Source organism: Ascaphus truei, chromosome 6 (genome assembly GCF_040206685.1).
Source record: "Ascaphus truei isolate aAscTru1 chromosome 6, aAscTru1.hap1, whole genome shotgun sequence".
NCBI lineage: Eukaryota > Metazoa > Chordata > Amphibia > Anura > Ascaphidae > Ascaphus > Ascaphus truei.
This window is the reverse complement of record NC_134488.1, coordinates 33151574-33176462: the sequence shown is the minus strand read 5'-3', so window position 1 is coordinate 33176462 and position 24889 is coordinate 33151574. Positions and strand designations below refer to the sequence as shown.

The 24889-nt window shown below is 52.6% G+C and overlaps 1 protein-coding gene across 1 annotated transcript in view; it reads right to left on the bottom strand.

The window, feature by feature from the left end:
* SLC9A1 (solute carrier family 9 member A1) overlaps positions 1–24889 on the bottom strand; it is a 61615-nt gene that overhangs the window by 35002 nt on the left and 1724 nt on the right. Inside the window, 11 exon segments of the mRNA XM_075603896.1 lie at positions 15266–15468; positions 16179–16396; positions 16825–16871; positions 16873–17012; positions 17015–17075; positions 18230–18337; positions 18339–18400; positions 18403–18432; positions 18435–18554; positions 18557–18593; positions 18596–18690. Of these exon segments, the coding sequence (XP_075460011.1) occupies positions 15266–15468; positions 16179–16396; positions 16825–16871; positions 16873–17012; positions 17015–17075; positions 18230–18337; positions 18339–18400; positions 18403–18432; positions 18435–18554; positions 18557–18593; positions 18596–18690 (1121 nt within the window).

Genomic DNA, 24889 nt, shown 5'->3' with positions numbered 1-24889 from the left:
ATGTCAGCGAGCAGGGATTGCTAGGGGATGAGTTTCCGGGCACGTCAGCGAGCAGGGATTGCTAGGGGATGAGTTTCAAGGGCACGTCAGCGAGCAGGGATTGATAGGGGATGAGTTTCCGGGCACGTCAGCGAACAGGGATTGATAGGGGATGAGTTTCCGGGCACGTCAGCGAGCAGGGATTGCTAGGGGATGAGTTTCCGGGCATGTCAGCGAGCAGGGATTGCTAGGGGATGAGTTTCCGGGCATGTCAGCGAGCAGGGATTGCTAGGGGATGAGTTTCCGGGCATGTCAGCGAGCAGGGATTGCTAGGGGATGAGTTTCCGGGCATGTCAGCGAGCAGGGATTGCTAGGGGATGAGTTTCCGGGCACGTCAGCGAGCAGGGATTGCTAGGGGATGAGTTTCCGGGCATGTCAGCGAGCAGGGATTGCTAGGGGATGAGTTTCCGGGCACGTCAGCGAGCAGGGATTGCTAGGGGATGAGTTTCCGGGCATGTCAGCGAGCAGGGATTGCTAGGGGATGAGTTTCCGGGCACGTCAGCGAGCAGGGATTGCTAGGGGATGAGTTTCCGGGCATGTCAGCGAGCAGGGATTGCTAGGGGATGAGTTTCCGGGCACGTCAGCGAGCAGGGATTGCTAGGGGATGAGTTTCCGGGCACGTCAGCGAGCAGGGATTGCTAGGGGATGAGTTTCCGGGCACGTCAGCGAGCAGGGATTGCTAGGGGATGAGTTTCCGGGCATGTCAGCGAGCAGGGATTGCTAGGGGATGAGTTTCCGGGCATGTCAGCGAGCAGGGATTGCTAGGGGATGAGTTTCCGGGCATGTCAGCGAGCAGGGATTGCTAGGGGATGAGTTTCCGGGCACGTCAGCGAGCAGGGATTGCTAGGGGATGAGTTTCCGGGCATGTCAGCGAGCAGGGATTGCTAGGGGATGAGTTTCCGGGCATGTCAGCGAGCAGGGATTGCTAGGGGATGAGTTTCCGGGCACGTCAGCGAGCAGGGATTGCTAGGGGATGAGTTTCCGGGCATGTCAGCGAGCAGGGATTGCTAGGGGATGAGTTTCCGGGCATGTCAGCGAGCAGGGATTGCTAGGGGATGAGTTTCCGGGCATGTCAGCGAGCAGGGATTGCTAGGGGATGAGTTTCCGGGCACGTCAGCGAGCAGGGATTGCTAGGGGATGAGTTTCCGGGCATGTCAGCGAGCAGGGATTGCTAGGGGATGAGTTTCCGGGCACGTCAGCGAGCAGGGATTGCTAGGGGATGAGTTTCCGGGCATGTCAGCGAGCAGGGATTGCTAGGGGATGAGTTTCAAGGGGGGGTTTGCGGAGGAATTGGTGACAGAATGTGCCTAGGAGGTTGGGGTCCGGAGTTGTCGGTTCCCTTAAAAATGCCCGATTCTCGGATACTTGGTGTCACATTGTCCAGGCAATATCATCCCTTGAAAACGCAAGCACGACTCACCACTAGGGTACCCTGCTTCAGCACAGCCCAGAAAGGTTAATGGGGCACAGGCATGAACAAGTGTCCCTGTAGCCGAGGGGATCCCTAGGTTAAGGGGGTACCCCAGCTTGTGCCCAGGTGACCCAGAACCTGTATTGGGTTTATGAGGTGCCGCAACCGCATACAAGAATCCACACTGAGTCTGAGATAAAGTGTATAGAGAATAAGGGAGATAGAAAATGAAGTACAACATTTTCCTATTCAATCCCCAATACCCAGAGAAATGTATAAAAGTATATTTTATTACTGTAATGTAATGTGTTGTTACATTCGGAACCCATAGGTGCCAGTAAGTCTGTTGGACATCGGAGTTCAAAGAAACCAGATTATGCCAAAGGTGAGAAAAGCATTTGGTTAGCAGGGAAGGGCCGAGTACCCAGGTCCGGAGAACAATGCAGTCATCGGAGATGCCACTTGCACTGCCAGACCTGGGGGAGCCTGTCCCAGCGGGTGGCATTGAGATAGCCAGGGAGTTAAGTGACAAGCTAGCGCATGTCTCCTAGCTATTTCATATTTCCCGCTGACCCCGGCTTTTCTTACCGGCTTGGCTCTGATTGGTTGCTGGGAATTTTCCCACGCGATGATTGGCTGCTGAGTTTCATGAATGAAACTCAGAATACTATAAAGAACCTGTGAGCCAATGAGATTCGAGTTCTCCGATTGAAAAGCCCGCCCGCGCTCTTTCGCGAATAGCAGGGCAACCGGCTTCGATTTCGAGCCAGGAAAGCCTGCCCGCCAGATTCTAAGTCGCAACTAAGTTTTCAAAATGGAACGTAGTGGACGCGGCTGGGATCTCGTGCTGACGTGAGTTCCAGAGAATCGGTGCTAGCTCGCGGTCAAGAAAGTCCAAGTTCTCAGAAGAGAAGGGAGCGGTGGCGTGTGGAACTTCATGCCAATTTGGGAACCAGTAGATTCCGGGCTAAATCCCGGTCAGGGTAAAACTCTTATTTAGAGTTCCCTGCACCTAGAAAAGTCTAGTTTTCGACCCCAGACCGCCAGTGTTTTGCTGTCTGTATTTTGTGTTCCATTGTGTGTAAGCGAACTTATGCGAGTAAACGTCAATTTATTTATTTACCGTGTTTTGCTCAGTGAATGATCCCGTTAAAAAGGTGTCAAGTGCCTGGTCTCCCGTGACAATAAGTCTGTTCACCAATACTACTTTCTACAAATACAACTGCTGTTTGCAAATGTCAGGCAGCACAAGAGGACACAACAGGTACCCCCTTACTCTACCGGAGGGAATCTAGTTACACATTGGCCCAGTTTCCGGAGTTTTGTCCTCACATATAGAGTCATATAACCGGTCTGTACAAAGGCCCACACAGATAACACCAAATAAGTCTACACAGATTCAGAGTACCCAACCTCAAACCAATCCGTTTTCAAGCCTATGTTACTCAAGGGAACCAAATACCATATATGCCCGATTATAGGGCGAACCTGAAAATAAGGCGACCCTTTCATTTTAGAAGCAGCTGGAAGGAAAACAGAAAACAATCCCTCTCTTTCTGTCTCTCTCTAGGTATGACCTACCTGCCACAAGCAACATGGCTGCCTTGGGTCCTTTTTACCCTCCTACCTCATACTGTACATCCGACTGCCGATTGGCTTGCAAAGTGGGCGAGGGCCTGATTAGAAGGCGAGTATGAACTTTTCATCTTAAATTTATTAAAAAAAAAAAATGTAAAGGCCACTTATTAGCAAAAAAACGGAAGTTCCGATAACGAGCTACAAGGAAGGGAAGCCCCAAGGAGAAGAGGCATCAAGAACACCAGACATGGGCAGGAGGCTATGAGGAGATCCTGTCTCAGCTTTTCACAGCACTACTGCTAATACGTATCTTTATGTAATATGTAACTATATATTGTGACAGTAGTTTGATTTTTACATCAATACAATATTTGTATATTCACGTATGTTCGCGTTTCTATGTCACGCCTCCCCAAACGAACCTAGGTGGTATTTCTCACACAGAGGTACAGACAATGGAAGAATCGGTGGAGTAGGCTTTCTTTCCATTTCATCGTTAACAAGAGATGGAGAAACAACATGGCGGCATATGAAAGCTCATCGGAAAGAGCAGCAGAATCGTCATTCAGGTGACAGAGAGATGCAGGCTTCAAATAATCCAAGTGTCTGCTCCAACATCTGGTCCCACAGACAGCGCAGTGGAAGACTTCTACCATGGAGTCAACCAACTTCAAAGAAATGGTCACCTGAAGATCGTTACGGGAGATTTCCATGCAACGATTGGAAAGAGGAAGCATCGGTTGGGAAGTAGGGTTACGGGAACACAAATGAACATGGGGACAGATTGGTAGAATATGCTGAATGTGGCAATTTCTACATCATGAATTTATTCTTCAAGAAGAATCCAAATACAAAATAAACCCAATGGAATCAAGAATGAAATGGACTACATCCTATCTAACAAGGAACACGTGGTTGAAGACTGCATAATCCTTCACTGATTGGTTCACTGCAGATTACATCTGAATGCGACGCGGGAAAGAAGAAAACTGATTTAAAAGATGACAAAAACAAAACATCAACAACATCAAGAATAACAGAAGAATTTCCACTAGAACAGGGGACACAAACACTTATGAAGAACTGATGAAGATTACATTTGAAAGCGCAGAAAAAACTGGGGGAATAAATGACAAAAAACAAGATAAGAAAATATCTAATGAGACAAAACAATTAATGAGGCGACGACAAGAAATGAAGCGCTCCCAAGACGCGAGAATAAGAATGGAACACGCAGAGCTGTGTGAGACAATCCGCGAGGCGTATAACTGAGGATGTAAGAGAATGGAACACGCAGAGCTGTGTGAGACAATCCGCGAGGCGTATAACTGAGGATGTAAGAGAATGGAACACGCAGAGCTGTGTGAGACAATCCGCGAGGCGTATAACTGAGGATGTAAGAGAATGGAACACGCAGAGCTGTGTGAGACAATCCGCGAGGCGTATAACTGAGGATGTAAGAGAATGGAACACGCAGAGCTGTGTGAGACAATCCGCGAGGCGTATAACTGAGGATGTAAGAGAATGGAACACGCAGAGCTGTGTGAGACAATCCGCGAGGCGTATAACTGAGGATGTAAGAGAATGGAACACGCAGAGCTGTGTGAGACAATCCGCGAGGCGTATAACTGAGGATGTAAGAGAATGGAACACGCAGAGCTGTGTGAGACAATCCGCGAGGCGTATAACTGAGGATGTAAGAGAATGGAACACGCAGAGCTGTGTGAGACAATCCGCGAGGCGTATAACTGAGGATGTAAGAGAATGGAACACGCAGAGCTGTGTGAGACAATCCGCGAGGCGTATAACTGAGGATGTAAGAGAATGGAACACGCAGAGCTGTGTGAGACAATCCGCGAGGCGTATAACTGAGGATGTAAGAGAATGGAACACGCAGAGCTGTGTGAGACAATCCGCGAGGCGTATAACTGAGGATGTAAGAGAATGGAACACGCAGAGCTGTGTGAGACAATCCGCGAGGTGAATAACTGAGGATGTAAGAGAATGGAACACGCAGAGCTGTGTGAGACAATCCGCGAGGCGTATAACTGAGGATGTAAGAGAATGGAACACGCAGAGCTGTGTGAGACAATCCGCGAGGCGTATAACTGAGGATGTAAGAGAATGGAACACGCAGAGCTGTGTGAGACAATCCGCGAGGCGTATAACTGAGGATGTAAGAGAATGGAACACGCAGAGCTGTGTGAGACAATCCGCGAGGCGTATAACTGAGGATGTAAGAGAATGGAACACGCAGAGCTGTGTGAGACAATCCGCGAGGCGTATAACTGAGGATGTAAGAGAATGGAACACACAGAGCTGTGTGAGACAATCCGCGAGGCGTATAACTGAGGATGTAAGAGAATGGAACACACAGAGCTGTGTGAGACAATCCGCGAGGCGTATAACTGAGGATGTAAGAGAATGGAACACGCAGAGCTGTGTGAGACAATCCGCGAGGCGTATAACTGAGGATGTAAGAGAATGGAACACGCAGAGCTGTGTGAGACAATCCGCGAGGCGTATAACTGAGGATGTAAGAGAATGGAACACGCAGAGCTGTGTGAGACAATCCGCGAGGCGTATAACTGAGGATGTAAGAGAATGGAACACGCAGAGCTGTGTGAGACAATCCGCGAGGCGTATAACTGAGGATGTAAGAGAATGGAACACGCAGAGCTGTGTGAGACAATCCGCGAGGCGTATAACGGAGGATGTAAGAGAATGGAACACGCAGAGCTGTGTGAGACAATCCGCGAGGCGTATAACTGAGGATGTAAGAGAATGGAACACGCAGAGCTGTGTGAGACAATCCGCGAGGCGTATAACTGAGGATGTAAGAGAATGGAACACGCAGAGCTGTGTGAGACAATCCGCGAGGCGTATAACTGAGGATGTAAGAGAGTGGAACACGCAGAGCTGTGTGAGACAATCCGCGAGGCGTATTACTGAGGATGTCAGAGAATGGAACACGCAGAGCTGTGTGAGACAATCCGCGAGGCGTATAACTGAGGATGTAAGAGAATGGAACACGCAGAGCTGTGTGAGACAATCCGCGTGAGACAATCCGCGAGGCGTATAACTGAGGATGTAAGAGAATGGAACACGCAGAGCTGTGCGAGACAATCCGCGAGGCGTATAACTGAGGATGTCAGAGAATGGAACACGCAGAGCTGTGTGAGACAATCCGCGAGGCGTATAACTGAGGATGTAAGAGAATGGAACACGCAGAGCTGTGTGAGACAATCCGCGAGGCGTATAACTGAGGATGTAAGAGAATGGAACACGCAGAGCTGTGTGAGACAATCCGCGAGGCGTATAACTGAGGATGTAAGAGAATGGAACACGCAGAGCTGTGTGAGACAATCCGCGAGGCGTATAACTGAGGATGTAAGAGAATGGAACACGCAGAGCTGTGTGAGACAATCCGCGAGGCGTATAACTGAGGATGTAAGAGAATGGAACACGCAGAGCTGTGTGAGACAATCCGCGAGGCGTATAACTGAGGATGTAAGAGAATGGAACACGCAGAGCTGTGTGAGACAATCCGCGAGGCGTATAACTGAGCATGTAAGAGAATGGAACACGCAGGGCTGTGTGAGACAATCCGCGAGGCGTATAACTGAGGATGTAAGAGAATGGAACACGCAGGGCTGTGTGAGACAATCCGCGAGGCGTATAACTGAGGATGTAAGAGAATGGAACACGCAGAGCTGTGTGAGACAATCCGCGAGGCGTATTACTGAGGATGTCAGAGAATGGAACACGCAGAGCTGTGTGAGACAATCCGCGAGGCGTATAACTGAGGATGTAAGAGAATGGGACACGCAGAGCTGTGTGAGACAATCCGCGAGGCGTATAACTGAGGATGTAAGAGAATGGAACACGCAGAGCTGTGTGAGACAATCCGCGAGGCGTATAACTGAGGATGTAAGAGAATGGAACACGCAGAGCTGTGTGAGACAATCCGCGAGGCGTATAACTGAGGGTGTAAGAGAATGGAACACGCAGAGCTGTGTGAGACAATCCGCGAGGCGTATAACTGAGGATGTAAGAGAATGGAACACGCAGAGCTGTGTGAGACAATCCGCGAGGCGTATAACTGAGGGTGTAAGAGAATGGAACACGCAGAGCTGTGTGAGACAATCCGCGAGGCGTATAACTGAGGATGTAAGAGAATGGAACACGCAGAGCTGTGTGAGACAATCCGCGAGGCGTATAACTGAGGATGTAAGAGAATGGAACACGCAGAGCTGTGTGAGACAATCCGCGAGGCGTATAACTGAGGATGTAAGAGAATGGAACACGCAGAGCTGTGTGAGACAATCCGCGAGGCGTATAACTGAGGATGTAAGAGAATGGAACACGCAGAGCTGTGTGAGACAATCCGCGAGGCGTATAACTGAGGATGTAAGAGAATGGAACACGCAGAGCTGTGTGAGACAATCCGCGAGGCGTATAACTGAGGGTGTAAGAGAATGGAACACGCAGAGCTGTGTGAGACAATCCGCGAGGCGTATAACTGAGGATGTAAGAGAATGGAACACGCAGAGCTGTGTGAGACAATCCGCGAGGCGTATAACTGAGGATGTAAGAGAATGGAACAAACAGAGCTGTGTGAGACAATCCGCGAGGCGTATAACTGAGGATGTAAGAGAATGGAACACGCAGAGCTGTGTGAGACAATCCGCGAGGCGTATAACTGAGGATGTAAGAGAATGGAACACGCAAAGCTGTGTGAGACAATCCGCGAGGCGTATAACTGAGGATGTAAGAGAATGGAACACGCAGAGCTGTGTGAGACAATCCGCGAGGCGTATAACTGAGGATGTAAGAGAATGGAACACGCAGAGCTGTGTGAGACAATCCGCGAGGCGTATAACTGAGGGTGTAAGAGAATGGAACACGCAGAGCTGTGTGAGACAATCCGCGAGGCGTATAACTGAGGATGTAAGAGAATGGAACACGCAGAGCTGTGTGAGACAATCCGCGAGGCGTATAACTGAGGATGTCAGAGAATGGAACACGCAGAGCTGTGTGAGACAATCCGCGAGGCGTATAACTGAGGATGTAAGAGAATGGAACACGCAGAGCTGTGTGAGACAATCCGCGAGGCGTATAACTGAGGATGTAAGAGAATGGAACACGCAGAGCTGTGTGAGACAATCCGCGAGGCGTATAACTGAGGATGTAAGAGAATGGAACACGCAGAGCTGTGTGAGACAATCCGCGAGGCGTATAACTGAGGATGTAAGAGAATGGAACACGCAGAGCTGTGTGAGACAATCCGCGAGGCGTATAACTGAGGATGTAAGAGAATGGAACACGCAGAGCTGTGTGAGACAATCCGCGAGGCGTATAACTGAGGATGTAAGAGAATGGAACACGCAGAGCTGTGTGAGACAATCCGCGAGGTGAATAACTGAGGATGTAAGAGAATGGAACACGCAGAGCTGTGTGAGACAATCCGCGAGGCGTATAACTGAGGATGTAAGAGAATGGAACACGCAGAGCTGTGTGAGACAATCCGCGAGGCGTATAACTGAGGATGTAAGAGAATGGAACACGCAGAGCTGTGTGAGACAATCCGCGAGGCGTATAACTGAGGATGTAAGAGAATGGAACACGCAGAGCTGTGTGAGACAATCCGCGAGGCGTATAACTGAGGATGTAAGAGAATGGAACACGCAGAGCTGTGTGAGACAATCCGCGAGGCGTATAACTGAGGATGTAAGAGAATGGAACACACAGAGCTGTGTGAGACAATCCGCGAGGCGTATAACTGAGGATGTAAGAGAATGGAACACACAGAGCTGTGTGAGACAATCCGCGAGGCGTATAACTGAGGATGTAAGAGAATGGAACACGCAGAGCTGTGTGAGACAATCCGCGAGGCGTATAACTGAGGATGTAAGAGAATGGAACACGCAGAGCTGTGTGAGACAATCCGCGAGGCGTATAACTGAGGATGTAAGAGAATGGAACACGCAGAGCTGTGTGAGACAATCCGCGAGGCGTATAACTGAGGATGTAAGAGAATGGAACACGCAGAGCTGTGTGAGACAATCCGCGAGGCGTATAACTGAGGATGTAAGAGAATGGAACACGCAGAGCTGTGTGAGACAATCCGCGAGGCGTATAACGGAGGATGTAAGAGAATGGAACACGCAGAGCTGTGTGAGACAATCCGCGAGGCGTATAACTGAGGATGTAAGAGAATGGAACACGCAGAGCTGTGTGAGACAATCCGCGAGGCGTATAACTGAGGATGTAAGAGAATGGAACACGCAGAGCTGTGTGAGACAATCCGCGAGGCGTATAACTGAGGATGTAAGAGAGTGGAACACGCAGAGCTGTGTGAGACAATCCGCGAGGCGTATTACTGAGGATGTCAGAGAATGGAACACGCAGAGCTGTGTGAGACAATCCGCGAGGCGTATAACTGAGGATGTAAGAGAATGGAACACGCAGAGCTGTGTGAGACAATCCGCGTGAGACAATCCGCGAGGCGTATAACTGAGGATGTAAGAGAATGGAACACGCAGAGCTGTGCGAGACAATCCGCGAGGCGTATAACTGAGGATGTCAGAGAATGGAACACGCAGAGCTGTGTGAGACAATCCGCGAGGCGTATAACTGAGGATGTAAGAGAATGGAACACGCAGAGCTGTGTGAGACAATCCGCGAGGCGTATAACTGAGGATGTAAGAGAATGGAACACGCAGAGCTGTGTGAGACAATCCGCGAGGCGTATAACTGAGGATGTAAGAGAATGGAACACGCAGAGCTGTGTGAGACAATCCGCGAGGCGTATAACTGAGGATGTAAGAGAATGGAACACGCAGAGCTGTGTGAGACAATCCGCGAGGCGTATAACTGAGGATGTAAGAGAATGGAACACGCAGAGCTGTGTGAGACAATCCGCGAGGCGTATAACTGAGGATGTAAGAGAATGGAACACGCAGAGCTGTGTGAGACAATCCGCGAGGCGTATAACTGAGCATGTAAGAGAATGGAACACGCAGGGCTGTGTGAGACAATCCGCGAGGCGTATAACTGAGGATGTAAGAGAATGGAACACGCAGGGCTGTGTGAGACAATCCGCGAGGCGTATAACTGAGGATGTAAGAGAATGGAACACGCAGAGCTGTGTGAGACAATCCGCGAGGCGTATTACTGAGGATGTCAGAGAATGGAACACGCAGAGCTGTGTGAGACAATCCGCGAGGCGTATAACTGAGGATGTAAGAGAATGGGACACGCAGAGCTGTGTGAGACAATCCGCGAGGCGTATAACTGAGGATGTAAGAGAATGGAACACGCAGAGCTGTGTGAGACAATCCGCGAGGCGTATAACTGAGGATGTAAGAGAATGGAACACGCAGAGCTGTGTGAGACAATCCGCGAGGCGTATAACTGAGGGTGTAAGAGAATGGAACACGCAGAGCTGTGTGAGACAATCCGCGAGGCGTATAACTGAGGATGTAAGAGAATGGAACACGCAGAGCTGTGTGAGACAATCCGCGAGGCGTATAACTGAGGGTGTAAGAGAATGGAACACGCAGAGCTGTGTGAGACAATCCGCGAGGCGTATAACTGAGGATGTAAGAGAATGGAACACGCAGAGCTGTGTGAGACAATCCGCGAGGCGTATAACTGAGGATGTAAGAGAATGGAACACGCAGAGCTGTGTGAGACAATCCGCGAGGCGTATAACTGAGGATGTAAGAGAATGGAACACGCAGAGCTGTGTGAGACAATCCATGAGGCGTATAACTGAGGATGTAAGAGAATGGAACACGCAGAGCTGTGTGAGACAATCCGCGAGGCGTATAACTGAGGGTGTAAGAGAATGGAACACGCAGAGCTGTGTGAGACAATCCGCGAGGCGTATAACTGAGGATGTAAGAGAATGGAACACGCAGAGCTGTGTGAGACAATCCGCGAGGCGTATAACTGAGGATGTAAGAGAATGGAACACGCAGAGCTGTGTGAGACAATCCGCGAGGCGTATAACTGAGGATGTAAGAGAATGGAACACGCAGAGCTGTGTGAGACAATCCATGAGGCGTATAACTGAGGATGTAAGAGAATGGAACACGCAGAGCTGTGTGAGACAATCCGCGAGGCGTATAACTGAGGATGTCAGAGAATGGAACACGCAGAGCTGTGTGAGACAATCCGCGAGGCGTATAACTGAGGATGTCAGAGAATGGAACACGCAGAGCTGTGTGAGACAATCCGCGAGGCGTATAACTGAGCATGTAAGAGAATGGAACACGCAGAGCTGTGTGAGACAATCCGCGAGGCGTATAACTGAGGATGTCAGAGAATGGAACTGTGATATGGGGAAGAAGAGTATCGAAGAACAAAAGCTTAAAAAAGACAAAGCAGCGACTTATGGTGTACATGAAATTGTACGAGAACACAGATAACACCGGGCATAATCCAGCAGAGGAAGAGCGAGAAGAAACCACCAATGATGGTACCATGCGTCCTTCCAGTAGATGTGGCAAAAGCCAAAAAAATCCATGAAGAATGGGACGGGACGACTCCCGGGGAAGAAGGAATTACAACTGAAATCCTGACCGAAGCTGGGGAAGAAGTAGAGAGAATCCTTGCAAACTCTTTACATGCGGCGTCAACAGGAAAATTCCAGACCAATGGAGTAACGCCATCGTTATCCTCATCCATAACGCAGGAGACAACGCAGAGCTCAAGAACTACAATCTACTTCCAATCACATACAAGATATTTAAGAAGATACTAATTATCTGCAAAACAGACCCGGACTTTGCCCGGCCCAGAGAACAAGTGGGATTTCGCAGTGTACACAGCACAAGGAACCCCATCCAAGTCGTACAAGAAGTGATTTCCCGAAGCAATGAACGCGATCTACCACTCAGCTTAGGGTTCGAAGGTTACAAAAAAGCATTTGATGTGGTGAACACCCCAGCTGTTTTAAATGCATTAAGGTCAAGTGTTGAAGAAGCGAACATTAATATTACAAAGAAGAATGACGAGAAGGCCACATTAACCATTAGATTGCATCTTCATGTAATCAAGAGGAGGATGACGGCAGTGCGGCAGGGAGACACCATATCACCAAAGCTTTTCACAGCAACACAAAGAATTGTTGAAGACATTGGATTGGGCGGGGGTGGGGGGGGGGGGGGAATAATCAACGGTGAATATTTGAGTCACGTACGATTTGCGAATTAAAAATCGGTATTTCTGCCACAAGTTCAGAAAGCCTCCCGCAACACGTCGGAGAACTCGCCAGCGCAAGTGAGAAAGTAGCCTCCTTATGAATCTGTAAGGAATCTGGGAACGCGTCCCCTGCAACGTGTTCCCTCCTTACCTATTGCTCTACACGCCGCCGCGCTGCTTACAGAGCGCTGCGCGCACACGGAGGCTTTCTGCAAAAACCACAGAGCTTGGTCCCGCCCCCCGCTCGCGTCACTCACGGCGCAATCCCGCAACGACCGTGCACCGCTCCCCAGCTGCGTGGCAAGATTCCTGATACAGTTAACTCTGCTCTCCTGTCTCCTGCATCCCCTGTCCAATCACAGCTCCCGCAGGGGCCGCGCTTCCGCGTCGCCTCTCGCACTAATTGCTCCAACCTTGCTACTTAAGCTCTGCATGCTCAGTCACTCATTGCTGAGCATAACCTGTTGTAGCCTCGTGTTTGGCCTTGTGCCTTGTGCCTTGCTGTTTTCTTGCGTCCAGTTGATCTCACGTGTACCGACCCGGCTTGGCTATTGGACCCGCTCTGGATAACGACCCGGGCTTGCCACTTCTCCAACCCTGATCACGGCTATTTCACACTCTACTACCCCACCGGCTCCAACCCGACCACGCTGCTGGCTCCGCCCCACGACCTCGGCGAGTATCTGGACTCACCCACTCTCTCCAACCCAGACCCGGCTACGTTGACAAGCCACTTTCCAGGCGTGCCCCCGCTGCTGTGGGTGCGCAGTGTTACACTTTCCCACCTCAGTACCGGGGTCCCGCCTTGTTCGTGGTGAGGGCAAGCGTTACAGAATCTCAGCGAGACTAAAGTGATGCTCATCAAATGTGTCACGTCTGCAGAGATTGAAATAAATGAAATAGAACTAGAAGTTGTCGAAGACTAGGTCTACCCTGGCCGGCACGTAACAATGGATAGGAACCTACTTAATGAAATCAATAGGAGGATGAAGATGGGATGGAGGCGCAATTGGAAGAAACAATATTTCAAAAGAACCTTCCACGGTGCCTCAAGAGGAAAGTGTTCGACCTGTGTATCCTGCCGGCGCTCACGTATGGATGTGAAACTTGGACCCTAAATGCGAAGATAATTCAGAAGCTTCAGACAACACAAAGAAATATGGAGAGATGCGTGCTGGGTATTACCCGGAGACACAGGAAAAATAATGAATGGGTTCGAAATCAAACAAATGTCTGTGACATCTCAACAAGGGTGAAGAAATTAAAATGGCAGTGGGCCGGACATATTGCAAGAAGAAATAATAATAAATAATATGACCAATGACCATCATTGGACAAAGATGGTATAAAGGTTCTGCTCCGGGGTTTTGCTTTTGCTGGAACTTGCTTTTACTTGGCTGTTGCGACCATCTTGGTTCCTCGAAGCCTCCTACTTAAGGCTGCACTCCCGATCAGGGAGTTGTAGAGTAAGGATTCCCGTTTGTCTGCAGTTCCATCTGTGTTTCTGTGTTACTTTCCTCTTGCCTGTGGATTCCCTATTGCCGAACCCTGCCTGTGACCCCGACCTTGCCGCCTGCCTTGACCTCAGCCTGTGACCCCGACCTTGCACCTCTGCCATGATCATCGGCATGCATTCCAACTATGATAACTGTAAACAGGACTCTACCTCCTGGCTTTGGTCGGTGAATATATACCTGTACCTTTGCCCTGCAGGTCCGCTTCCTGATCTGACACGAGCACCGTTATAGATACTCGACTGGGAATTAAAAGACCAAGACGATGACCAAAAGCAAGATGGGAGGATGAAATCAGAAAATGTGGAGCAACGTGGAGGTGAGGCTGCAACCGCAGTACCTGGAACACCATTGGGGAGGCTTCATCCAGCAGTGGATCAACAAGGGCTAAAGATGATGACACACACGTCGCATTTACACCTACACAGCCATCTTAAGACACCTAAAAACTCCCAGGCTCATGCAGAATATGATCAAGCGAATTATCCAAAACGAAGAAAGAACCGGCACTCCAGCGGTCTTTTGAAAAGTGTTCTTTATTCCACACGAATCGACGTTTTGGTCCCCAGCACTGACCTCTGTCGAGATAATCTTTACAAAGGTCAGTGTTAGTGCCCGAAACGTCGATTCGTTTGCAATAAAGAACATTTTTTTTTTTCAAGATCCCAGGAGTGCCGGTTCTCTCTTTTATACAATGGCGAGAATCAGCAGGCCCAAGATAAGTAGCAGAGTAAAGACAAGGTGCAGGGAACCCAAAGAGACGCAAATACTTTCATATATATGAACAAAACAAAGGAAGGGAACCCACACACTCAAAAAGAGGAACCGAGAAGGTATGTCAATCAATAAAGTATTTTACTGGAGGTAAGCCTAAAAAGCACCATACATAGTGACTACTAACACAAATAGGGTGAAGAATAGGAAAAAATTGTATGCAAAGAATACTTAACTCAGCTCACAATAATGGCTGTGGAACAGGCATAAACAAAATGGCAAAGGCCGAATGGTAAACAGAACAGGTGGGTCACACTGGGGTAGGCAAGCCCAAAAAAAGGAAAAGCGAGGGGGATGGGATCAAAAATGGGAGAGGGGGTGAAAAGGGGTGGGTCAGTAACAAAAATATTAAATAAAGGGGGGCATCGTTTCGGGGTTATTCTCGTTTTCAGGCCCATTCCTAACGGTTTTGTTTTGGAGAAATTACTTCATATCGCGGGTGGACTTCCGATCACCCGGAGGCGTTGGCGTGTGGTCGTGAGCGTGCACCTATTCCCTTACGGAATCCCACAAGTTGCACCCCACAATGCCTTGCAAAGCGCCGACAGTTCTGCCTCTAAAATGGTTCAGAGAAGCAAACCCTCATGCATTGGAGGAGTGAGAGGTATGGTAGATTTATAGAAACAACCAACCACATTGTCTCTGTACTTACTGTAGTAAGTGCACCCAGCAAGCTGCATCATCATACTACAGCTACTCCTGGGCCTGGCCTCCTAACCAGGCCCTGCACCTCACTCACCTGCACAAACACGGTGAAAAAGATGACCGTGATGATGGCTGTGAGGAACATGTCCCTCATGGGGAAGTGGTCCTTTTCCAGCAGGTACCCCAGGGAGAAAGCGATGGCCCCACGCAGGCCGCCGTACGCTATGATGAACTGGTCTTTGGGGGTCAGCTTCACGATGCGGAACTTGTTAATGAACCAGGTCAGGCCCAGGACACCTGCGAGGGGAACCATGGGACAGTCTCAAACGATAGGTGTGATCAGGGGCAAAAAAGCCCTCAGGGGCAAGTAGTCATGCCAGGTAAATAGAAATTGCACACCTCCATATATCTCACCTCTGATCTCTCGTTACACCCCTCTGCACCTCCATATATCTCACCCCTGATCTCTCGTTACACCCCTCTGCACCTCCATATATCTCACTCTGATCTCTCCTTACACCCCTCTGCACCTCCATATATCTCACCTCTGATCTCTTTACACCCCTCTGCACCTCCATATATCTCACCTCTGATCTCTTTACACCCCTCTGCACCTCCATATATCTCCTCTGATCTCACGTTACGCCCCTCTTCACCTCCTTATATCTCACCCCTGATCTCGCGTTACACTCCTTGCACCTCCATATATCTCACCTCTGATTTCTCATTACACACCTACATGTCTCACGCTCCATCCAAGGATGTCTCATCTTTGCACCTTTCACCCGTCTTAAACCGGTTTCCTCTGTCCTAACATATGGACCTCTCTTCCACTCAATACTGTGTGTCTGTATTAACCCCTGCACTGCTGGGAGTTTCCCCCTGAAGGGGCTAGACCCTCAGGGATCCTTCCACTCACAATTAACACCTCCCCGGCTGTGTGTGAAATCCTGACTCCCTGAGGGATCCCACCCCTTCCCTGCCACAGCCCCCCTCCTCCTCCGTACCCAGTACACGGGAAATGAGGCAGAATATGAGGGTGCTGATGACGTAGGTCCAGTTCCAGGAGTGGGGTCCGGCCACGGTGGAGACGCCCAGGAAGATGAAGATGAGGGTCTCGCTGACGCTGCTCCACATCTTCAGGAAGTACTTGATGGTGGTGTGGGACTTTTGGGAGATGTTTGCCTCTACATAAGGGCGCATCACAACACCGCAGGCAATCAGTCTGCGGAGATAAAAGGGGGCCGGGGAGGGGGGGGGAGATAAGCATCCCCACAGGATCAGAAGGAGAGGAGAATGAAGAGGGAGCGGGGCGGGAGCGGGAGGAGCAGGGGGGGCAGGAGGGGAGGAGCAGGGGGGGCAGGAGGGGAGGAGCAGGGGGGGGGAGCAGGAGGGGGCGGGAGGGGAGGAGCAGGGGGGGCGGGAGGGGAGGGAGCAGGAGGGGCGGGAGGGGAGGAGCAGGGGGGGCGGGGAGGAGCAGGGGGGGGGGGGGGTGGAGGAGCAGGGGGGGGGTTTGAGCGGGAAGGGAGATGGGGGCGCACGAAGGGAGGAGGCGAGTAGGAGGGGACCAGTCTACAGAGCAACACATGAAGGTGGGGTGGGGGAGATATGGGACTGGATTAATAGGGTGTAAGTAGAAGAGCCCGGACTTACGCCATGATGCCAGAGAGGTGGAAGACCTCCGCAGAGAGATACGCCATTGTAGCTGTAGAGGAAGACGAACAGCGGCTCAATGACGCGGATGTGGGAAGTGAATCGCGATGTGAAGGCCGCAATCAACCCGTATACCAGCCCTACAAACACCCCGCCCAGGGCCACCACAAAGAAACTCAGCAAGCCAGGAAGATGTCTTTGAAAGTGACCTGCTCAAAGCTGGCAAACTCCTCAAACAGGTGGTACAGGACCTGGGGGTGAGGGAGGGAGACAGTGTGAGGGGGAGGAGAGAGAGAAGGAGAAAAGGGGGGGCAGGGAGGGAGAAAAGGGGGGGGGCAGGGAGGGAGAAATGGGGGGGCAGGGAGGGAGAAAAGGGGGGCAGGGAGGGAGAAAGGGGGGGGGCAGGGAGGGAGAAAAGGGGGGTCAGGGAAAGAGAGAACAGGGGGGCAGGGAGAGAGAGAAGGGGAGGGGAGAGAGAAGGGGGGAGAGAAGAGAGAGAAGGGGAGGGGGGAGAGAGAGAGAATGGGAGGGGGGAGAGAGAGAGAGAGAAGGGGAGGGGGGAGAGAGAGAAGGGGGGAGAGAGAGAAGGGAGAGAGAGAGAAGGGGTGAGAGAGAGAAGGGGGAGAGAGAGAAGGGGGGGAGAGAGAGAGAAGGGGGGGAGAGAGAGAGAAGGGGGAGAGAGAGAGAGAAGGGGGAGAGAGAGAAGGGGGGGAGAGAGAGAGAAGGGGGAGAGAGAGAGAAGGGGGGAGAGAGAGAAGGGGGAGAGAGAGAAAAGGGGGGCAGGGGAGAGAGAGAAAAGGGGGGCAGGGAGAGAGAGAAGGGGAGGGGGAGAGAGAAGGGGGGGAGAGAGAGAGAGAAGGGGAGGGGGGAGAGAGAGAGAGAATGGGAGGGGGGAGAGAGAGAGAGAAGGGGAGGGGGGAGAGAGAGAAGGGGGGGGAGAGAGAGAAGGGAGAGAGAGAGAAGGGGTGAGAGAGAGAAGGGGAGAGAGAGAAGGGGAGAGAGAGAAGGGGGGGAGAGAGAGAGAAGGGGGAGAGAGAGAGAGAGAAGGGGGAGAGAGAGAAGGGGGGGAGAGAGAGAGAAGGGGCGAGGAGAGAGAAGGGGGAGAGAGAGAGAGAAGGGGGAGAGAAAGAGAAGGGGGGGGGAGAGAGAGAAGGGGGGAGAGAGAGAAGGGGGGAGAGAGAGATGGGGAGAGAGAGAGAGAAGGGGGGGAGAGAGAGAAGGGAGAGACAGAGAGAGAGAGAGAGAGAGAGAGAGAAGGGGGAGAGAGAGAGAGAGAGAAGGGGGAGAGAGAGAAGGGGGGAGAGAGAGGAAGGGGGGGAGAGAGAGAAGGGGGGGGAGAGAGAGAAGGGGGAGGGCAAAAGAATGTCAGTGAGTAATTTCGGACTGACCCCCCCCCCCCCCTCACCACAGTGACCGCATCGTTGAGCAGCGACTCCCCAAACACCAGGATGTGCAGCAGCTCATTGATGTGGATCTCCTCGAACACGGCCAGCACGGCCACCGGGTCCACGGCGGGAAATGATGCTGCCAAACAGCAGGTTGGCCAGGAGCCCCACCCCGGCCAGCTGCTCGCCCCCAGCTGGCAGACGGCGAAGAGCAGCGAGCCATGAAGAAGGTGTTCCAGAGCGTGCCCACCACCGCGAAGATCAGGATGGTGCCCAGGTTCTCGGAGAAGGACCGCAGCGGCAGGAAGTAGCCGGCGTCCAGGATGATGGGCGGCAGCAGGAAGAGAAGAAGATGTGGGTCTCCAGCGCCGGCGGAGTCCTCCCCCCACTCCCTTTATGAGACCCCCCACCAGCAGGCCCACCACGATGAGCAGGCAGCTCTCGGGAACCACGTTGGAGATGGTGGGGATCACGTGGAAGCCTGCCAGGACAGCGTTTAATGGGTTAACGGGTCATTCCCACATAGGAACCAGGTTGACGCGTTTCATGGGTTAAATGGTCAGTCCCACGTAGGAACCAGGTGGCGCGTTTCATGGGTTAAATGGTCAGTCCCACGTAGGAACCAGGTGACGCGTTTCATGGGTTAAATATCAGTCTCACGTAGGAACCAGGTGACGCGTTAAATGTCAGTCCCACGTAGGAACCAAGTGACGCGTTTAATGGGTTAAGGGGTCAGTCCCACGTAGGAACCAGGTGACGCGTTTAATGGGTTTAACACAACCACTTGTATATCACTCTGTAGGAGGAGAACTTTGTACATGTAAACATACCGTGCTTCACCTGGCGGGCGGGGAGATCCCCTTAGGCTTTTGATATGGTGTGTAATGGGTTAGAGGTCAGTCTAATGTAGGAGCAAAGGGATCTAGTGACCTGCAATGGGATGCACTGTGATAATCTGCAGGGAAGGGGTTACATTGCGATGCTCTGTAGGGTTCTGGCAGGGAAGGGGTTACATTGCGATGCTCTGTACTGTTCTGGCAGGGAAGGGGTTACACTGCGACGCTCTGCAGGGCTCTCTGGCAAGAAAGGGGTTACACTTTGCGACGCTCTGCACGGTTCTCTGGCAGGGAAGGGGTTGCACTGAATGCTCTGCAGGGCTTTCTGGCAGGAAAGGGGTTACACTGCGACGCTCTGCACAGCTCTCTGGCAGGGAAGGGGTTACACTGAGATGCACTGCTGGCAGGAAAGGGGTTACACTGCGACACTCTGCACGGCTCTCTGGCAGGGACGGGGTTACACTGAGATGCACTGCTGGCAGGAAAGGGGTTACACTGCGATGCTCTGCAGGGCTCTCTGGCAGGGAAGGGGTTACACTGAGATGCTCTACAAAGTTCTCTCTGGCAGGGAAGAGGTTACACTAGGAGCTCTGCGAGGCTCCCTCCCGCTGCCTGTAGGGGACAGGGCGCTGCAGTGCCGCATCACCTTGTGAAGGACATCGCAGATCATCACAGGGGCATCTGTACGTAACCTGGCACAGAAGGAGTTAAGTGGCGGTGTGATATATCTGTGTACAGCTGACAGATATATCACACACAGCACTTTACAGACACGGCTTCTTTACACCGCAGACACCTAATTAGGGGAATAAGATGTCTGGGGCTGTAATTAAACGTCCTGCTTTCAGTGGGGGCGAGAGGTGTGACGAGGGGCAAGCCGGTTTAATTGTCAGGGGCACCAACAGTGGGATTTAGCAGATAACATTATGTAGTAAGGTGTATGATTAGGTGTGTAAACAGGGCGTCTCTTCCGCTCTTATCTTTAATTGTGAAGAAGGTTTGCACAGACCCATTCCCTGCCAGGAGGGAGCAAAGTCTGCCTGTCCCTCCCCCAGGGGAGAGAGAGGGAGTGAGGCCAGTCCTGTCCCCTGGGGAGAGAGAGGGAGCGAGGCCAGTCCTGTCCCTCCCCCAGGGGAGAGAGAGGGAGCGAGGCCAGTCCTGTCCCCTGGGGAGAGAGAGGGAGCGAGGCCAGTCCTGTCCCCATGGGAGAGTGCGGGAGCAAGGCCAGTCCTGTCCCCTGGGGAGAGAGAGGGAGCGAGGCCAGTCCTGTCCCCTGGGGAGAGAGAGGGAGCGAGGCCAGTCCTGTCCCTCCCCCAGGGGAGAGAGAGGGAGCGAGGCCAGTCCTGTCCCCTGGGGAGAGAGAGGGAGCGAGGCCAGTCCTGTCCCTCCCCCAGGGGAGAGAGAGGGAGCGAGGCCAGTCCTGTCCCCTGGGGAGAGTGAGCGAGGCCAGTCCTGTCCCCTGGGGAGAGCGAGGGAGCGAGGCCAGTCCTGTCCCCTGGGGAGAGAGAGGGAGCAAGGCCAGTCCTGCCCCGTGGGGAGAGAGAGGGAGCGAGGCCAGACCTGCCCCCTGGGGAGAGAGAGGGGGCGAGGCCAGTCCTGCCCCCTGGGGAGAGAGAGGGAGCGAGGGCAGTCCTGTCCCCTGGGGAGAGAGAGGGAGCGAGGGCAGTCCTGTCCCCTGGGGAGAGAGAGGGAGCGAGGACAGTCCTGTCCCCTGGGGAGAGAGAGGGAGCGAGGCCAGTCCTGTCCCCTGGGGAGAGAGAGGGAGCGAGGCCAGTCCTGCCCCCTGGGGAGAGAGGCCTGTCCCTGCCCCCTGGGGAGAGAGAGGGAGCGAGGCCAGTCCTGTTCCCTGGGGAGAGAGAGGGAGCGAGGCCAGTCCTGCCCCCTGGGGAGAGAGAGGGAGCGAGGACAGTCCTGTTCCCAGGGGAGAGAGAGGGAGCGAGGACAGTCCTGTCCCCTGGGGAGAGAGAGGGAGCGAGGCCAGTCCTGTCCCCTGGGGAGAGAGAGCGAGTGAGGCCAGTCCTGCCCCCTGGGGAGAGAGAGGGAGCGAGGCCAGTCCTGTCCCCAGGGGAGAGGGAGCGAGGCCTGTCCTGTCCCCTGGGGAGAGAGGGAGCGAGGCCAGTCCTGCCCCCTGGGGAGAAAGAAGGAGCGAGGCCAGTCCTGCCCCCTGGGGAGAGAGGGAGCGAGGCCAGTCCTGTCCCCTGGGGGGAGAGAGGGAGCGAGGCCAGTCCTGCCCCCTGGGGAGAGAGAGGGAGCGAGGCCAGTCCTGCCCCCTGGGGAGAGAGAGGGAGCGAGGCCAGTCCTGTCCCCTGGGGAGAGAGAGGGAGCGAGGCCAGTCCTGCCCCCTGGGGAGAGAGAGGGAGCGAGGCCAGTCCTGTCCCCAGGGGAGAGGGAGCGAGGCCTGTCCTGTCCCCTGGGGAGAGAGGGAGCGAGGCCAGTCCTGCCCCCTGGGGAGAGAGAAGGAGCGAGGCCAGTCCTGCCCCCTGGGGAGAGAGGGAGCGAGGCCAGTCCTGCCCTTCTGAGGAGAGAGAGGGAGCGAGGCCAGTCCTGTCCCCTGGGGAGAGAAAGGGAGCGAGGCCAGTCCTGCCCCCTGGGGAGAGAGAGGGAGCGAGGCCAGTCCTGACCCCTGGGGAGAGAGAGGGAGCGAGGTCAGTCCTGCCCCCTGGGGAGAGAGAGGGAGCGAGGCCAGGGTTCAGGGAGGAGAGCAAACAGGGTGGAAGGACTGGGACCAGGATACCCACACAGGGCGTGTGACGGGGGGTGAAAGGAGAAACATCGAATTTGGGGAGCAGATAAGAACCCCTTGGCCCATGTAGTCTGCCCCTGTTCGTATCTGCTGTAAATCCTGACCCAATTTGATCCTTGGCTGTCTTTCGGATTTACAATGTAGCCTTATATCTATACCCAGCATGTCTGAATTCCCTCACTGTATTAACCTCTACCACCTCTGCTGGGAGCCTGTTCCATGAATCCACCACCCTTTCCATAAAGAAGTACTTCCTTACATTTCCCGAGCCTCTCACCCTCCAGTTTCAGAGCGTGACCTCCCATTTTAACACTTCTCTTTCTCCAAAATATGCTTCCTTCAATGTACTTTGTGGAAACCCTATATACAGTATTTGAACGTTCCTCAGCTCACTCCCACACACACACGCACACATATTAAAGTGGCCTTACTCATGAGTTTAACCACGTTGATTTCAGTTCCAGGGACTGAAGGGGCTGCCGGCAGCAGTAGCTGGGTACAGAAAAGGTGTTTAAAAAACGGTCCCACAGACCAATAGGAAGCAGTGAAGTCATCCCTCGCAGCTTCCTATTGGTCCGCGTGACGGGGGTCCTTCAAACAGAAGTGAGATACCGGCAGCAACTTCTGATATCCCCGGAGCTAAAATGAATGTGGTTCAGCATCTGATACCTTTCCATATACACCCCGCTGCTAATACCTCTCCCTATACACCCTAACACCCCGCTGCTAATACCTCTCCCTATACACCCTAAGGTCGAGTCCATAGAAGGACAGGCCGCGCTGAGCCGTGCGGACGCTCCGCGCTGAGCCCCTGCATCCTCAATGAGGATGCCTTGAGAGGGGGCTCACGCGAGCGTCCGCAGGCGTGCTGAGGCGCTGGATTTTTCAGCCGACAGCCAAGCTGTTTTTCAGCGCGCTGTCGGCTGAAAACATCCAATCAGCCTGAAGCAGCGTCACAGCGCCATGACGTCGGCGACGTCACTGCCCCGCCTCACTCAGTCTCCCCCCGCCTCCGATCGCGCCCGCTGGCTCGCCTGCATGGGCATGAAATCGCGCAGATTTCAGCAGGTGAGCCTCAGCGTCAGCGCGCCTCAGCCCTGCTACCCCCTCTATGGCCCCAGCCTAACACCCCGCTGCTAATACCTCTCCCTATACACCCTAACACCCCACTGCTAATACCTCTCCCTATACACCCTAACACCCGCTGTCAATACCTCTCCCTATACACCCCGCTGCTAATACCTCTCCCTATACACCCTAACACCCGCTGTCAATACCTCTCCCTATACACCCTAACACCCCCTGCTAATACCTCTCCCTATACACCCCACATCCTGCTGCTAATACCTCTCCCTATACACCCTAACACCCGCTCCTAATACCTCTCCCTATACACCCTAACACCCCACTGGCTTTCCCCATTGGTGCCTACTTTCAAGTCAACTGAAATAATGACTACAATGTCTCTGTGAATCAGCGAGAGGGAGGGGGAGAGCATACCATTTATAAACAAGTCTTGGTCCATACATTACTGGGTGGGGTGGGTGTGAAGTGCTGTGCGATGCTCTGCAGTAATTGGCCTCTCTCTCACCAAGGACTGGAGCCAGGTGTGTGCAATGAGGAGCAGAGCTGTCAAACAGGAATAACCAAAGGCTTACGGAGACACGTGTCCCTACTTACCCGGCCTCAGGATATAGTGTATACTGCCCTGCAGAGCTGACAATCTAATCTACTGTACACCGACTAACAGCTCATATACAGCTGTATACTGGCACTCCCTCGGGATAGTAAAGAGACGAGCAAGCATTGCCCTACACACAGTGTGTATACCGTATGTATATACATATTGATGTAGAGGTATCAGTACCGTTTTAGCCGAGCTTAATAATCAAAAACGAATAGACGATACCGTTCTGTGGCTAACGAAATGCATATACAATGTAATTCTATCCCTATATACCCATAGGGACCACATAGTATCTACACACACATAGTAATGCAACACCCTCTTACATTTCTACACCTACCCACACCATTGGTATACACTCCCACACACGCCTTTTGTAAAGCACTGTGGGGGCTTTATACATTTATATTTAAACACCACTAACATTCAGGGACCATTTAACACCTTAAGTCATAAATCGCATACTGCACAGGGGGAGGGATAGGCGTCAGTCAGATATATTCCAGGATGCAATGTTTTTAAGTAAAAACCTATCTTGCTTTATCCATTGTAACATCGCAGGGAGAAGAGATCAGTGTATCTCGAAAGCTCGCACAAATAAAAGCATTTAGTTAGCCACAGAACGGTATCGTCTATTCGTTTTTGAGATAGATACACACACACACACACACAGTAGGGCCCCACTCATACAGCGGGTTCCGTACCATGTCGCCAGCGAAAAGTGCCGAAAAGCAGAACTGACAATTTTCGGCGTCTGCTACCCTTCTGCGCATGCGCAGACTTGCAGTCCCCCTTCTGCGCATTCGCAGACTTGCAGTCCCCTTTCTGCGCATGCGCAGACTTGCATGCGCAGACTTGCAGTCCTCCTCCTGCGCATGCGCAGACCCCCTTCTGCGCAGACTTGCAGTCCCCCTTCTGCGCATGCGAACTCGGCCGCCCCCCTTCTGCGCATGCGCAGACTTTAAGACCCCCTTCTGCGCATGCGCAGACATGGCGGCCTCCTCAGGTCGCCGAGAAGCGGGGCACTAGTGTGCGCGTGCGTATACATACATACATATACACACACACAGCCAGCTGTGAACCCCTCAGCACTATACAGGTTAGTTCCCGGGGGAGATGTCAGCTGGTGTCATGGTCTAAAATCAAAGGCACAAGATCTGCACCACACAGGCAGCTTTATCCAGCAGAGAGAACCATGTGAGGTCATAAGATGTCACCACTGTAACCCCTTCCCTGCCAGGGAGCCCTGCCGGGCATCACAGTGTAACCCCTTCCCTGCCAGGGAGCCCTGCGGGGCATCGCAGTGTAACCCCTTCCCTGCCAGGGAGCCCTGCCAGGCATCGCAGTGTAACCCCTTCCCTGCCAGAGTGTCACAGTGTAACCCCTTCCCTGCCAGATAGAGCCTGCAGAGCAT